General features: G+C 39.2%; 1 protein-coding gene across 3 annotated transcripts in view; it reads left to right on the plus strand.

Moving 5' to 3' along the window:
* Nucleotides 1-16,562, plus strand: part of PLEKHH1 (pleckstrin homology, MyTH4 and FERM domain containing H1) — a 93,051-nt gene that overhangs the window by 69,726 nt on the left and 6,763 nt on the right. For all 3 annotated transcript variants that reach the window (XM_054971205.1, XM_054971206.1, XM_054971207.1), the window contains 8 exons: nt 1,809-1,982; nt 3,747-3,844; nt 5,306-5,483; nt 5,894-6,049; nt 7,260-7,360; nt 8,869-9,010; nt 13,574-13,716; nt 15,290-15,419. In XM_054971205.1, the coding sequence (XP_054827180.1) occupies nt 1,809-1,982; nt 3,747-3,844; nt 5,306-5,483; nt 5,894-6,049; nt 7,260-7,360; nt 8,869-9,010; nt 13,574-13,716; nt 15,290-15,419 (1,122 nt within the window). The remainder of the gene's footprint in view (nt 1-1,808; nt 1,983-3,746; nt 3,845-5,305; nt 5,484-5,893; nt 6,050-7,259; nt 7,361-8,868; nt 9,011-13,573; nt 13,717-15,289; nt 15,420-16,562) is intronic.

Below are 16,562 nucleotides of genomic sequence, written 5' to 3' on the forward strand. Positions count from 1 at the left end.
GACAGGAATGTGCTAAGTGGGGATGACTGTGGAGACCTTTATTGCTCTGGGCCTTCCAGAGCTTGGGTGGATAGCGAGGCCAGTTGCATCACAATACCTCTGCATTCCAGTGTGGCATTCCTTACATGCCTGGTTCTCCAGGGCAGGATCTGGCAATGACAGTGCTCTCTGGTGGCTGTGCTGCAGCCATTTTAAACTCCAGAGGCTTGTACACTTTTAATATCATGAGCAGTCATATAAAAACTGCTATTAAAATGGCAGAGGCTGGGCTGACTGCTCACACCTAGTATTTTCAGCTGTCATTTATTATAAGTTCTTCTTGGTGATTCTCAATAGAAGTAGATGCAGAGGAGTTAGCCGTGTTAGTCTGTGGTAGCAAAATCAAAAAGAGTCCAGTAGCACCTTTAAGACTTACCAATTTTATTGTAGCATAAGCTTTCGAGAATCAAGTTGATTCTCGAAAGCTTATGCTACAATAAAATTGGTTAGTCTAAAAGGTGCTACTGGACTCTTTTTGATTTCAATAGAAGTACAAAGCTTATTTTAGAGAGGGATAGAGGTTGGTTTTTTGTTGTGATGATAACCAGGGTTACCCCATATTTATACATATGTGCTACAACACTTTAGTTATAGCTTTAAAAAATGACAAGAGGTTGAAGAATTTAGGATTAGTATTTGTAGTAGCAATAATTAGAAAGCACGGTAATTAAAATATGAACCCTGTACTCAGGCAGTGAAAGTTAAAGACAGGAGAATCAATGAGGGGATTCAGCATATATATGCCTGACAGGGACTTCATCCAACAGGAACTATTAACTAATCTTCCCATCAAACATGATCATCCTAAAAGGGCATTTCTGTGTATAAAGTTGCCAGTTTTTGCCAGTCACTGAATATCCTGGTGGCTTGAGGAGGCTTTTCTTAATCTGTATAAGCATGGCTTCTATGGTTGCATAAACTTTCATTATTTGGGGCTGCACTGGCTTGGCAAAGGCTTTGCTTGCACCCATAATTCGCTGAATGGCCCTTTCAAGAAGTGAGTGAGTGGTGGTGCAAAAAGCACCTCTTCTAAAGATGCTATTTCCTTTTCACCATATTTTACAATTAGCCTGGCAGTTGAGGGCCCTGATGGCAATTTTCTGCAAGCCAGTTCTGACCCAGAGGCATCCAGTTGCTACCTCTAGTTTAGCCGTTCCAGATATGACCTGAAAGGAACAATGGATGGAGAGCACATTGACTTCTTGAACAGGGTCGTGCACATTCAAAGCTTAACAAAAATGACTTCAGGGAGGAATCATGATAGTATTGAGAGGGTTAAAGAAGAGTTTTGCTCATTGCTTTGCAATCTTTGCCAGAGCCCTTAGCCTATTCAGTCCGAGACATAGGCTACAAGCATTTTTGACTCTTCCTCTTTGTCTGTCTCATAGAGAAGCACCCATGAAAAGGTGAATGCCAGGTGACTTTTATTGTCTCACCTGCATTTACAGCATCAAGGAATAGCATCTCTGTGGCCTTCTTTTGGTGACACATGAAGGCATGTTGTATTCCCCTTTGCATGTAGATTCCTGTGCTTTCTCAGAAGCGGATTGAAGAGAGAAATAATCTCACAAACATACCCAAAGCCATTGTAAGATTTTTTTTTTACTCTGTAAAATGAAAGAATAAAATAAAAGATACAAAATTGTGTTCAGTGAAGCCCTATGTGGGATTGTAAAAGGAGTTCAACATTTTTCATTGCTGGAAGGAAGAATGAAAAACATCTATCTTTGCCCAGTTTTCAATATGCGTCTTTTCTTCCCCAATTTTAGTCTTGCCAGCTGTTTATCAATGTCCCTGTAGGAGCTCCTTCCATCGACTACCACGTGTCACTAGCCCAGACTGCCCTTCAAGTCTGTCTAACCCACAATGAGCTACAGAATGAAATTTATTGTCAGCTAGTTAAACAGACCAGCAGACCAGTTCAGAACCACTCAGTTGTTCAGGTAAGAATCCTGTAACAATTCTGGTCTGCAATTCACTGTGCTAATTGATATACTGGATATGGGTGTGCGGTCCAGCATTCATGTACCAGTTATATATTTGTGCTGACCCAGCATAATCCAGCTATGCCAGTTCAAATTAGAGAATTCCAGATCAGATCCAGGAAGTCGAATACTGATGGGCCAGTTTATTCAGTTTAATCCAGCAAACACTGCATGCTAGCTTCTCCAAGCTTTTTTTAAAAAAATTCCAGGCATGGTGGGGCTGGGGAGACAAGACCGTCTCCCTCTGCCTATGCCCCATGCTCCTGGCTGGCTCCTCTCCCAGCCTCTCTGCCTGCCCCCCCAGCCTCGCACCACTCTCCTGCCATGGAGCTTGCTCAGCACTTCAAGCTACTTTGCACCACTACCCTCCTGCTGCTGCTCTACCCCACCCCACCCCCGGCTTCAGTTTGGGGTTCTCTGGTTTGACATTGGTTCCCTTGCTGTAGATTGGTCTGTTGGGTTTTATTGGTTCAGCTTGCATTTGGAGTGGAACTTGCATTGGGATTGGCTTTTGCCAGTGGTTGCCTTTGCTTAAGGTTTCCTTGCCCTGGAAAGCCTTGGAATGATCCCCCCCCCATAGGAAACAATGGAGGGTGGGTGAGGGCATGTTGTTCAGGGGCCCATAGAATTGGGCCCTGGGGTCCAATCTTCCTGAAACTTAGGGGCTCTTTAGTGGACAGGAGGGAATAGGTTCCCTGCAAATTTGAAAATTTTGCTTGAAAAATGCCCCCAGTTAGTCTTCTCCATAGGGAACAATGGCCAGATAAATTAGGGAGTCTCTAATAAAACCAAACTGGATTAGAAAATCTGACCTGGATATCAAGGATACTGAGTTTTTATGGTATTCCTGATACCCAGATCTGGATTAAACTGAATTTTTTGGTGCACATCCCTAATACTGGAGACTTAAATGATATATCAATTGATTACTTCTTAATATCTTACATTAGAGATAGAATTAATCATGACTATGTCTACAGAATCCTCCTGTTTTCTCTTGTTTGATAATGTTTCAGCATGGTAAGTGGTTTGATTCCTTAAAGAAGTGTAATGACTATATACCTGATATAGCCAACTATATCAGGGTTTTGTATATTTATTTGCTATGCAATTGTATTTTATGACTGTTGTACCCCGTCCTGAGCCCACTTGTGGGGACGGTGGGTTAAATGCCGAATAAACTAAACTAAACAAGTGGGCAGACCTCGAGAAATTATAACACATTGGCAAATCATAATTATGGATTATCTGGCAGATACAAGCTGAAAAGGCAAAGCTGGAAGGCTTTTATTTGAGTCTGCAAGGGCAGCAAGTCTTCCCTAAGCAAGTCTACTCGGAAGTAAGTCCCCTGTTATTCAGTGGATCTTACTCCCAGGAAAATGTTCCTAGGAGTGCAGCCTTAATGTGTTTTTCAATACAGACACTGATATGAGAATGTGAAAAGAAATTCTTCCAGTAAGGGCTTCTACAAGTATTACAGCATCTAAGCATGAAAGCATAGTCAGTTGAACTCCACAAGTGTATGAGGTGCACATCTTTTATACAGTGAACACACTTTTCAAGACATGTGTTCCTCCCTCCTCATGCAATTGTATTTTGCCATGTGTAGCAGCTCAGTGAGAACTCAGGGTGAGTTCTCACAACATTCTGTTGTGAGAGTAATTGTTAGTGACAACAGAAAAGTGGCAGTTTTATTCATTGTAAACCCATTTTCTTTCACAGTGCTGGCAATTACTGGCTCTGTGTGCTCCTCTCTTCCTGCCTCAACACCATTTCCTTTGGTATGTCAAGCATCACTTGCAGCAGCATGCAGACCCCAGGTGAATAGCTTGTCTTGTTTTCCTCCCTGCTGAGTTACTTCTGTGTTTAGTTGCATGGCTGGATTATAATGAAACATCAGTTTATAAACGGCCTATATTAAAATCAGATTCACAAAGAACAGTTGTCATATGGGGACTGCTTAAAACTGGATTTCTGAAGCGGCTTTCTCACATGGCAAGCAGTTTTTGTGAAGTGCCTCACCACAGAATAAACTCCTGCCACAAAGGTTGTCTCCACACTGCATATCATTCTGGTTGATAGAATGCCAATAGACGGTGGGACACCTGGAAAGCATTAGATTTCTTACTAATATTAATAAAAATAATAATTTTAAAAATCTTTTTTTAAAGAAAGTCATGACATATCATTGGGGAGGAGTGGATTTTGTAGCTTCTAAACAGAATTGTGACAGAAATTACTAAGGAGATAGCCGGGGCATTCACAAATCACATTTCACATCACACAACTGTAACAGGTATCCAATCAGAGGTACATAAAGTTGCATATTCCAAATACCAACAACACTAAGTTCCATAACACATGCAGCTTTGAGCTTTTGGATACTATGTAGCAACTGAGTGTATAAACTGGTCTTTCAAATTGCACGATATGCCATTTTTAAATCGATATGTAACAAATTAATTAACAGGTAAATCTCTTTGACATAGGAATTTTGTAATGTGTGAAACAGCCTTAACTTTAGATTTTAATTGAGCTTTGATGGGAGGGATTTGAAACATTGATTTGGTTCATCAGATTCCTATGAGCCATAAAAACATTGTGAATCAAATGTGCCTGGATCTCTACTCCATCTACATGGCAGATGGGGACAAAAGTACGGGCTACCATTCCCAAACAGTCTTAACTTTGGTGTTGTTACTGGGCTGTTCTATAACTTTTTCATCCAAAATTCTCATTCATTATTGAAGTAGTAAATGGGATAAATAAATTGGGTAGTTGGGCCTCTTTGCAGGGCCATAGTGTATGGGATGAATAAATTGGGTAAGTAAACCCTTAAAGTGGTAATTATTATATTTATATCCTACCTTTCTTCTGTCATAGAATTCAAGGTGACATAAAAGATGTCCCATCTAGCCACTGGCTGTAGGTCCAGCAAGATTCTACAACATGTGCCTTTCAATCATACCATGGGCTTGGGGAGAAACAATAGTAGTAAATAACTTTTATTGGTTCTCCTCCTTGGTTATTGTTAAGTGTTATTATATGTTTTATTGAATTGTTTAAATGTTTTATATATACATATTTAAATGCTGTTTTAATGTCTTATTATTTTAATATTAAAATGTTTTAATGTTTTGATATTTAATGCCTTGGGGGGTCTATTTGAGTAGAAATAAAGCATATAAATGTTATAAGTAAATAAACATTTAAATAAATAAATTTAAATAAATAACAGGATATCTCTGAGATGTTAAATTTTTCTCTGTCTTTGTGATTAGAAATGAAATAGGCAAGTATGCAATTTACTGTCAGAGATCAGTGAAACGTACTTTGCAAATTGGTGAACGAGAAGCCAGACCTTCCCGAATGGAGATTGTATCCATTTTGCTGAGAAATCCCTACCACCACTCACTTCCCTTCAGTATTCCAGTGCACTTCATGAACGGAACCTACCAGGTAAAACATAAATACCGAGAACCAGACATTGTTGATCTTTAGCATAATAGCCTGGCTGAAATTACTTCATATATACTCTTCAAACCTCAATAGATACTTTATTGTGAACTATGGTTGTAGATGGGCTTATATGGGTAGAGAAAGATTTCCCACTTCCACAAATCTTAGAATCACATTTTAGATTTGTGAATAAGCATGAGGGGAGGGTTAAGAGCTTAAGTTATAGTGATGGGCAGGTTGAAGTTTCTTAATAACACAAATATTGAACCCATGGTGGCTCCCATACTTGCTGGCATGAGAGTGGGAAAGTCTTTGCAGAAATTCTTTCTTCACTTAAACCTATTCCTGATGTATGATGTACACATCCATTTTAATGATAAATAATAATCATTTAATCTGTCTCATTCCAGGTGGTAGGGTTTGATGGCTCCTCAACAGTGGAAGAGTTCCTGCAGCAGCTCAACCAAGAGACAGGCATGAGGCAGTCATCACTTTCTGGGTTTTCCCTCTTCACAGATGATCCAGCTGGCGGGGATCTAGAACACTGCCTGCAAGGCCATATGAAGGTGACGTATTTTGACTATTGAATTCCATTTCTATATATGTCTTCCAATGCTCTACAAATATTTGATGGCTATGGTCCCTTAATACATTTACAGAAGGGGAGCTCTTAATTAACATAAACCCAAATAAGTATATATTTTTATATCAGTATTTCTAGAATATTAACATAGACCATAATGTAATCAGAAGATATTGTAAGATACCCATCTAGATGAGGACTGGTGGTAGAAGGAAGTTGTATGTCCTAAAGTTTGTTGGTTGGGGGAGGGTGGGTTGAGTACATGATATTGTCTCTTTGAAAAATAAAAAGATAAAATATTAGACAGTTGCCAAATACTGTGCCCTGATCACAGCATGCCTGTCTCTAACCCCTCTGCTAAGTTCCTTGTAATAAGGGAAGAAACACCCTCTTGGATAGTGGATATGCCAGTTAACTTTCACACAAGTGTTCCAGTAAGCTTCACTACTACTTGATCATGAGGGGATAGCTGTAGCTAAATTTTTGTTTCTTGCATCTATGAGGCAAGTTGTGTATTTGTAGACTTGAGTTCTGGTTGTGTCGAGTGTTTTTGTTAACATAGATGTAATGCCAATAAAGGTTGCTGAATTACATGAGGGGATAGCAAGACTGGACACCACTGACTTTGTATTAATAAAAAGGGGGTACATAGACTTCAAGTCAGTTCCAGTGACCCATGGTTTTGGTACCTCTTCTAGCCTGGGTATAAATATGTAGCATAGTAGAGACATTCTAAAATATATTCTTTGGGCTAGGTTTTATTATGTAAAGTGTATTGACTCAGCAAGATTATTCCAATTGGCTATATATATTTAGGTTTGTGAGAGGGAGAGATGTGCAACCAATCTGTAATTATTAATGATCTGGGGAAATCTAGCTGTTTGTCTAGAAGCATAAACTGTTGCTATTATTAATTATTATTACCTAGGAATTTAAAATATTTTTCTAACCCTACTGTTGGCTTGCTGACTTACTTATGAATTTGATCAAACCTTTCTGTCTTAGTATTGTTGAATTCATTGCAGGAAAAATAGGATACAACCATGACAAACAATAAAATAGTGAATAGTAATTATTTTGATAAGAATCAATGTCCAGATTCATTGAAATGAGGCTAGCCCTCAATATTCTCCTTTCCCTTTTCTATATAAATTTCATGGCAACTTGTATCTATATCTCCAATTTTTTTAAAGATCTGTGATGTCATTTCAAAGTGGGAGCAAACTTTGAAAGAGCTGAATCCTGGGAAATATGAAGGTAGCACAAGAATAGTGAAGCTAACATATAAAAGCAGGTATTGTCCATTGACTGGTAGTGCATCTGTCTGATCATGATGAACTCTTATGTTTTATATAGCGTAAAGTTATCTATTGTTTTGTTGTTCAACGTGGACCAAAATTGGTGTGGGGAGGGATGGGGAATCAAACCTACTTTGAATTTTCTTGCAAAAATTTGAATGTATTGTTTCTTAATCTGAACCGTTTTCATCATGTCTTATTATAGATGTTGTTGGGTTTAATAACAACAACAACAACAACAACAACATTGGATTTATATACTGCCCTTCAGGACAACTTAAAACCCACTCAGAGCAGTTTACAAAGTATGTTATTATTATCCTCACAACAATGGCAGGAGCATAATCGAGCAGTAGTGTGAAGCATGGAAGTATCAGTCACTTAGATGGGGTTTAAGCTTTCCCCCATTGAAATCAGTGGGGGTTCATTTAGCTTGCCTTTGGTTTGACCATGTCCTAGGGATTTAATGGACATCTGTTTCCTTTTTAATGTACTGCTGCTCACTAAATGTGCACTGCCTGCTAGATGGGGATATGTCTATCAATAGCTATTAGCTGTGTTCAGAGGCCGCATACCAGAGTCTGGGGACAGGTACAAGGGGATACCACTGTAACTATGTTCTTCTTGTGAAGTTCTCAAAAACATAACTCCTGCTACTGTTGGAGACAGAAAGCTGGATGAGATATATCTTTGGTTTGACGTAGCAAGTTGATTCTTGTGTGAATCCATAGAAATTGCTAGTGTTCTCAGCTGGGCATTGTAGCTTATTGGCACCATGTACCCAAGATCCCTTACACAGGTGATGGAAAACTCATGCTGATCTTGTGATTGTCTTGACTGGCTATATGATGGCATAAGGTGTAAAGCTCTGCTGCACATAACTCACATGTCATCCACAATAAGCTTTGTGCTGATGTGATCTAAGAATGTGCTATAGTCTAGTAATGTGTACAAGATTGTGCATCAGAGCACCTATAATTTGTAGTATGACTAGAAGCTAATTTGTATCAGTTGATTCTGTAGGAGAAATTGTGGGTGGCTTAATACATTTTTGATCTCTCACAACCTCTGTGTCCCTTTGTGCTATCTTTATGTACGAAAGATGTTTGTTTTCTCTGCCAGGCTTTAAAGTCTTGACTCAGACTTTCAATCCCCAGGGAAATTTTTCTGCAAAATTTTTCAATCCCCAGGGAAATTTTTCTGCAAAAGCGCCTTTGAAGTTGTATCAGAGCTCTATTATACAGTTGTGTGGCTCCCCTTCATTTCAGTAAGGCTTGTGCACGAGAACTTTCCAGATTCTTATGCTCTGAGTCATTTTTCTTCTGCAATTATTATTATTTATTACGTTTCTAACCCACTGTTCCCGCAAGCGGGCTCAGGGCGAGGTACAACAATTAATTGTAGAAGTTTGAAACTATCTGTCCAAGTTTTTAACTTAGATCAGAAGCTGTGCTAAAATAGTACTTGGTATTTTTTTTCTTTTTGGCATTTTTCTCCAATCTAGACTGTATTTTCGATGTCAAGCAAAAGGTGAGACAGACCGAGAGCGCTTGCTTCTGGCTTTCCAAATTAGTGGTGAAATAGCCAGTGGGAAGTTCCCTGTCAATAAGGAGCTGGCTCTGGAAATGGCTGCTCTAATGGCCCAGGTGAGCAGCCAGCCCCTTGCTTTTCTGCTGAAGGAGTGCCACTCCTGGAATGAACCTTTGCACCCTCTTAGATCCACTTACCATTCCTATGCCTTCCTCATGGCATGTGAGCTTGGCCTCTATTACAAATAGGGTTCCTCCTACATCGCACCAGGGCTGTGGTGTGATATGAAGCCATGTGCCAAGCCCTTTTCTTGCTAGCCTTGGGAAGGAAATGGAAAACACTATTTCAGAGGGCTTTGTGTTGAAATTGCTTAAATGTGCATAAATTTTGCTGTTGTATTTTTTGCTGGTGGTGTTTTTGAGGACTGTTCAGGCAGCCAAGTTTTGATTATTAATAGTTTTCTTGAAAGGTCAAGGAAGATCTATGTTAACTTACTAGTACTCCCAAGACAGTGGAACTCTAAAGCTGTCCAGCTGTGGCAGAAATGCTAGTGAGGACTTGAGAACTTAGGTCACAATCTTATGCACACTGTCTTGGGAGCAGGAACTCAGTGGGATTTACTTCTGAGTATACCTGTTTAGGATTGCATCCTTAGTTTTACATGGATTTCATAAAGTGAATTCTATGGGGCCATTGTCTTGCCCCACCAGGAGGCCCTATCACAAGGCTTTAACTTGAATAGAAAATGGAAGGGACTTGTCCTTCTTAATGACCCGTCAGCATGCATGCTGGTGACCAAAACAAAGGAACTGAGAGGATTCTTTCTGCAGAGAGACGGGAAAAGAGAAAGCACAGGGTGATAAATACAAATTAGAACAATTAATCAGTGCAACAATTAAAAAACCATCTACAGCTGTTGCCCTACAAGCAATAGCATAAAGGCAAGGCATAAAATGTCAAGAAGTGGAATGCATGCTAAGAGCATAAAAATAAGACTGCCAAACAGGTTTCTAACTTCAGTTAGAAGCCTATTTAAATAGAAATGCTTTGGCATGGAGTCTGAAAGGCAGTAAGGTAAGCACCAGGCAAACTTAATAAAGGAGGGCACCTAAAGACATATGATACCACTAAGAAAGCCCTGTCCCTACTAGTTACTACCTATCTGACCTCTGTAGGTGGGCTTACAGAGACCAGGGCTTGGGTGGAATATCTTAACTAATGAACTGGACAGTATGGGAGGAGGAAGTAGCCCTCCCAAACCTCAAATAGCCTGAGAGGCTGGGAGCAGAGATGAACAAACAAGAACCCAGCAGGGTTATGGGAAAGTAGGACCCAGCATCAAGCTAAGTAGACTCTGGGACATAGTTCCTCCTTGTATTAACAGAAGGGAGAGACACCCCGTGGACAATCATTTTTCCAGTGTTTGATGTAATAAAATTAGGATTCCCTTAGCAGGGTTGTCAGCAAATGGCTGGCACCAGGTAGGATACTGATAGGGGTATGCCATTGACTCCAGGAATCAGCATAAATTCTCTGATTTTACCGATCCTAATAGGAAACTTGGCAACCTTGTGCTTTGGGTTGGTCAGAATAGATACAATAGTGGCCAATCTGGCCTTTTGTCATACGGTGCACAACTCCCCTGAGAAAAATAACCATTCCAAAGACTTTTAAGAAAATATTTTTTTCTAAATTAAAAAAAAAGTTAAAACCCTAAAACTTGTTAGGGTTTGGTTGTTATTGTACCTTTAATTAGTTTGAGCAAGCGTTTTATTTAAATAGAGTAGGAAGCAGCCAATACGCACAGAACAATGCCTGTCAATTCTTTAACAACACGGCAATGCAACAGTAATGTCCGTGAGTGAGTGAGTGAGTGAGTGAGTGAGTGAGTGAGTGAGTGAGTATGAACAGCACAGTCTGGAGTGGTTTATTGTACATTTTGAAAATAAATACATAGTAGCAGACTTTTTTTCCTTTTTATTTTATTGTGGAAAAATAGTAACAGAAAAAAGAGAAAGAAAAATACACAGAAATAGGTTAAAAACCCTAACTAATAAAGGCCTAGAGTGGCCTATACAAAGTGAACTAAAAAAGAAAACGAACTCAAATTGTTAATCATTAGTTTTCCCCCTACAACACTTCACTTTTCACATCCATCTGCTTGTGGTCTAATTAATTTCCTTTTTCCTTTAATACAATATGTATGCCTTATCTTGTAACATCTCAACTCCACCTTTTAAGATAGCTTGGTCATTAATCCATTTTCTTCTTCAATCACAGAGAGTCAACAAGGGTTTCCAATTTGCTATGTATACAAACAGTATCCCTTATATAATTATAAATTTGAAGATCCCAGTTAGAGCCCACGTCATTCAAATCCAATCCCTCGATTAACAACAGACAAGCCACTTTAACATTTCTCCATGTAATCTCTTCCCCTTCTCCCCTGTCATATTCCCAGGCAAATACAACTCTGGTCTAAACTACAAATTGATCTTTCAATTATACATTAACCACCCAAAACAATAGAATAATACTTCTATTCCCTTTCTAATTTTTAATTTACAAACCTTTAATCTTGTTCACTATTTTATAAAAGCCTATATCATCAAATTTTTATTAGGAATTGCCTTTAAATTAAATTTTACAAAACAAATTTGTGGCCCCTTTATTGACCCTTCATCCCTTATTTATTTATTCCCAAAGTTCTTTATTGACATCTTCATGACTGTTCTATCCTCTTCCTCTTCTGCTCCAGAATGATCATCTTTCTTCCCATTCTTTCAAGTCTTCACAACTTAATTTGTGGCTTCTCTTGTTAATTTATTTTTCTTTTATTATTGTACATTTCATTGCTACATTTAGGTTGCCAATCCAGCACAAACTTTATGTATTCCAACTTCACCTTTGGATCAACTATCTGATGTAGACTCAAAACAGTCCAATCTAGTCCATTTCCACTCTTTGGGTATATCATATAAAACTTATTTTTAAAAAAATCATTCCCAAAGTTCTTATTTCACGTCTTCATGACTGTCCCTGCTCCCAGCCTCTAACCCCTGCCACCACTCACCTGGCCAGCGGGGGTGGGGGGGGGGGAGGGCAGGGGAATAGACCTCCTTGCATGTGCTCCCACTGGGGTAACTTCGCTCAGGCCCTGGGGTGCTCCTGCACTCATGCCAGGCCAATTTGGGCCCCAAATTGGCAACCCTACTCCACCCCCAAATCTCCAGGAATTTCCCAACCTGGAGCTGGCAACTCTAGTGAGCTGCCAGGCCTGGGTGGGTATGGAAGTCACATTGTAGCTAGTTGCCCAGTGGTTGCTGTCAGGCTTGGCTACAATGATCCCTTTCTCAATGGCCAAAACAGTCCTGGAAAGGGCTGTGCCCTTCTCCCTGCATTTTGCTGACAAAGGGTTGCCAGCTCCAGTTTGGTAAATTCCTGGAGATTTGGGAGGTGGAGCCTTGAGATGGTGGGGTTTGAGGGTATAATACCATAATGCCCACCCTCCAAAGCAGTCATTTTCTCCAGGGGAATTGATCTCTATGGCCTGGAAATCACTTGTAATTCCAAGAGATCTCCAGCTGCCACCTGGGGGCTAAAGCAAGGGGGGGGGAACCCGGATAAGTTGAACAACTACAAACAAAAGCCGGGCTGAAAACAGTTTACAAACCGTCACAAGCTTTTCTCAATTTTTGAAAAAGTTTTTAAAGTGTGCAAAGTGTTAAGTTCTTCTTACCAAATGAACTTGACTTTTGAACTTGATCTCTAATTATCTATTTATTGTATTTAATGTATTTGCACTTAACACTTTGCACTTTGCACACTTTAAAAACTTTTTCAAAAATTGAGAAAAGCTTGTGACGTTTGTAAACTGTTTTCAGCCCGGCTTTTGTTTGTAGTTGGCCACCTGGAGGCTGGCAACGTAATGTTGACACAAACCAAGGCTTGATTGCTGGCAGTACTGTTGTGGTTGCCTAGCAACACCCACAATGGCCTCTGAGAGTCTTAAAGCTATAGATCCAGAGGAGTTAGCCGTGTTAGTCTGTAGTAGCAAAATCAAAAAGAGTCCAGTAGCACCTTTAAGACTAACCAATTATGCTACAATAAAATTGGTTAGTCTTAAAGGTGCTACTGGACTCTTTTTGTTAAAGCTATAGGCGCTGCTTCTGTTATTTTAGGTTTTTAATGTCCCAATGTTGTGTGTGTGTGTGTGTGTGTGTGTGTGTGTGTGTGTGTGTGAGAGAGAGAGAGAGAGAGAGAGAGAGAGAGAGAGAGAGAGAGTTCACATTTTTCAACAAACCTTTTGTTTTTCTCAGGTTTCTAGAAAGATCTAGCTTGTCTTTTCATTGTTCCAGTCTTTGAATTTTCTTATCCACAGATGGGGCCATGCTAAGAATTAAATATATTAATTTAGTAAGCTGCCTTGAGCCCACAGATAGTATAGTGCAGAGTATAAATAAATAGACTGTAGGAAGCAGCTTCTTCATAGAGAGCAATCCTAAGATGGTCTATTCAGAATCCTACTCAGGTTTATTCAGTGGAGCTTGCTCCCAGGAAAGTGCTTTTAGGATGCAGCTATAGTCACTGGCAGTTCTCATTTTCCACAAAACATGTACTGCTGACACAAAGCCACAGCTGTTTGTGTCTTTAATCCCCATTTTATCTTTTTTTCTTAGGTGGATTATGGGGATTTGGATCGACCAGTGCCCTCAAGCCCAGGTGGGTCATCCCTTTCCAAAATGCAGCATCTTCTCCAGCAGGTCTTAGACAAATTCTATCCCAAGCGCTACAAGCACCGTGCTACTGCTGAGCAGATGAGGTGAGAGACTACTTACATTCTGTGGTGTGGAACTTAGTACTGAAAATAAAATGCTGTATAGTCCATTTTTAATATACATTAAACTGAAAAAACCCTCCCCCATACACTCCATTGTTTGGAGTATTCCTGTGTATGAGCAGGTGTGGCTGAGAGCAGAGTATGACAGCCCTGCAGGAAGAGTTGGTGGACTATGACAGAGCTAACATAATTGGAGTCAAATGATCTGCAATCAGAAAGGCATCTCCTACAAATTTTAGTTGTCACTCCAACTGGCTTTTCTTTTTCTTTAACAGTCAGCTGATCTTTTAGCCATCTTTATGTTCTGCTTCTAATAACTGCACTCATATACTGCTCTTCTAGACAGTGCCCCACATTGGTGAACAAAGTCATTGTTATTATTATCCCTATAACAGTGCCATCTGCTGAGCTCATGGCACTAGTGGGATTTGAACCAACAGAGTGCTGATTCACTTAATCGCTATGCTACAGCAGCTGGACTGAGGTCTGTTTTAGGAATATCATATTAGGCTGTTAAATGTTGTTTTATGCTATTTTTAGGTCCCCACCTTGGTTTTGTGGCTTGTTTATTATTGATTATTTTAATAATGATTATTTTAACGTTGCTGTTTTTATGAATTTGTTCTGTTATTTTTCTTTTGTGAGCTGACTCAAGCAGGTTTGGGGAGAGGCAGCATATGGATTTCCTAAATAAATAAAACAGTAACTTTGCAATCATATGTAGAGTTATTTCAGTGAATTTAGACTGGAGTAACTCTGCATAGGACTGCACTGTAAATAAATCATCCTATCTGTTGCTGCCTTTTTGTCTGTATTTCCCAGGAATAGATTAAAGTAAAAGAATCTAATCTGCATTTAGTCCTGAGGCATTAGGAAGGGGGAAAATCAGCATTTACTTTGAAATAATATATTTTATGCACATTTCCTTGCTTGCCTCAATGAGAATGTAAAGTTATATGATTAACAATTACAGTTTTTGGTATCACCAAATAGCAAGAATATGGAGGTTTATATAAAACTTTGGTAATAGCTAGCTACTCTCTGTATGGCATGTATATTGAGGAAAGGAAATATTGCTCCTTCTTTAAAAGGAAATATTGCTGCTTCTTTAGAATTAAGATGGTTGGAGGGTGGGGTAATCAAGACAGGTAGAGATTAGTAATTGTCCCTATGAACAGTCATCTCTGATTATTAATTATATAGTAGTTCATAATAAAACAGACACTTGCATTCAGTAAAAGAAGACAGACCATAACATCAAATTGTCTCACCTGGGCTGTAGAATAAAATGCTGCTTCTCATTAAGCCTCTTCTGAAACATGATGTATTTTCATGGCAAAAAGTAAGTGCTTGTTAATTTGTGATTGTCACATATATGAACAACATTCCCAAAATCATATCCACTTTGTCTTACTTGTAAATCAGGTATTGGCTTATCCAATCAGATAATGATCAGGATGTAAACAGATTTGAACTTATTATCAAAGATAAATTATTAACTAAGTTTTTTTTGTAATAGCCAGACCTTTAAGAAGATGTGATATTATTTCTATAGGCAGTTAACTGACCGATTGGCTGCAAAGTGGATGGTGCTGCAGGGGTGCTCTTCTCCAGAATGTGTTCGGATCTTTTTGACTGTGGCTCGGAAATGGCCCCTCTTTGGAGCCAAATTGTTTACTGCTAAGGTAATTCTGTGTGTTTATTTGCACAATCACTCTTGAACAAAGAATCTCTTTTAGAAAGAATATTGATTTTTTTAAAAAGGTATAGCAAAGTCTTCTCACTCTAGCTTGTTTTTTTTTAAAATGCCAAGCATATGATCTTCCAACCACTAGGGGCAACTAGTTCATCATAAATACCTTTGGAAGTTGTAATGAGGAAGAATTGATAGCAATGGAGCAAACCTAAAAAAAAAAATTATTAAAAAACTTTTGACTGGGTTCTTCTTTTGTAAAATAGGAACAATTACCTTTGCTTCTTACATTATTTATTAACCCTACCAAGGGGGGGAAAACCCAATTACACTACTTTGGAATTGGGGTCAAAATGACCCCAACTTACAACCCCCAAAAATGGAAACCTGTAGTTCTCTCAATCATGGCGTTAGCTACTAAGAAAAAATAAGACCTCAAGAATAACTTTCTTCAGCAGTGCAAGACAAAGAAGTGTAAAATCTGGAATGCCCCTCATTAAAAACATCAAATCCTCACAGAAATGTAAATGGGGTAAAATTGATCCCCCCTCACTTTTAAAGCACAAGAGTTTTTTTTTTTAAATTTAAACTGTTGTAATACTGAAACTGCCACCATTTGTGACTTGCCCACCGTTGCCACCATGTGGCTGACTCATACAGGGAAAAACTAGGCACATTACTGATGGAAATTGCAATGGAAAGGGGCATTACATTCCTGCCAGTTAAAGGGTTAACAAAAAGAAAAGAAAATATCTGCATTCTTTTCTGCTAGCCTTCTTGTAACCTGCCCTCAGGCTGCACCTGTTGGAGCCTTACAATTAATAGCTCTTCCTGAATAACAAAGGGAAACAATCAGCTCAGTGGACAGATGGCTAGGGGGTCATCTAAAGTTCCAGGCTGAATGGCTCCTTTAAGTCTGGAAAATGTAAAGAGGTTCAGAGGATGCCTATAAACATGCCCAGATTTGGCTTGCAGGGGGCTAGAATGATCCCACTTTTAAAAATTGTGATACATTTCAATTTGAGCTTTTCCATGTGATTATAGACATAGGGGAAGCTTTGAGAGAGCTCAAACATGGGGCTTTTACCTGCTCCTACTATATACACAACATTCAGACGGCAAACAGTGGTTTCCT

The sequence above is a fragment of the Eublepharis macularius genome, chromosome 2 (assembly GCF_028583425.1).
Source record: "Eublepharis macularius isolate TG4126 chromosome 2, MPM_Emac_v1.0, whole genome shotgun sequence".
Classification (NCBI taxonomy): domain Eukaryota; kingdom Metazoa; phylum Chordata; class Lepidosauria; order Squamata; family Eublepharidae; genus Eublepharis; species Eublepharis macularius.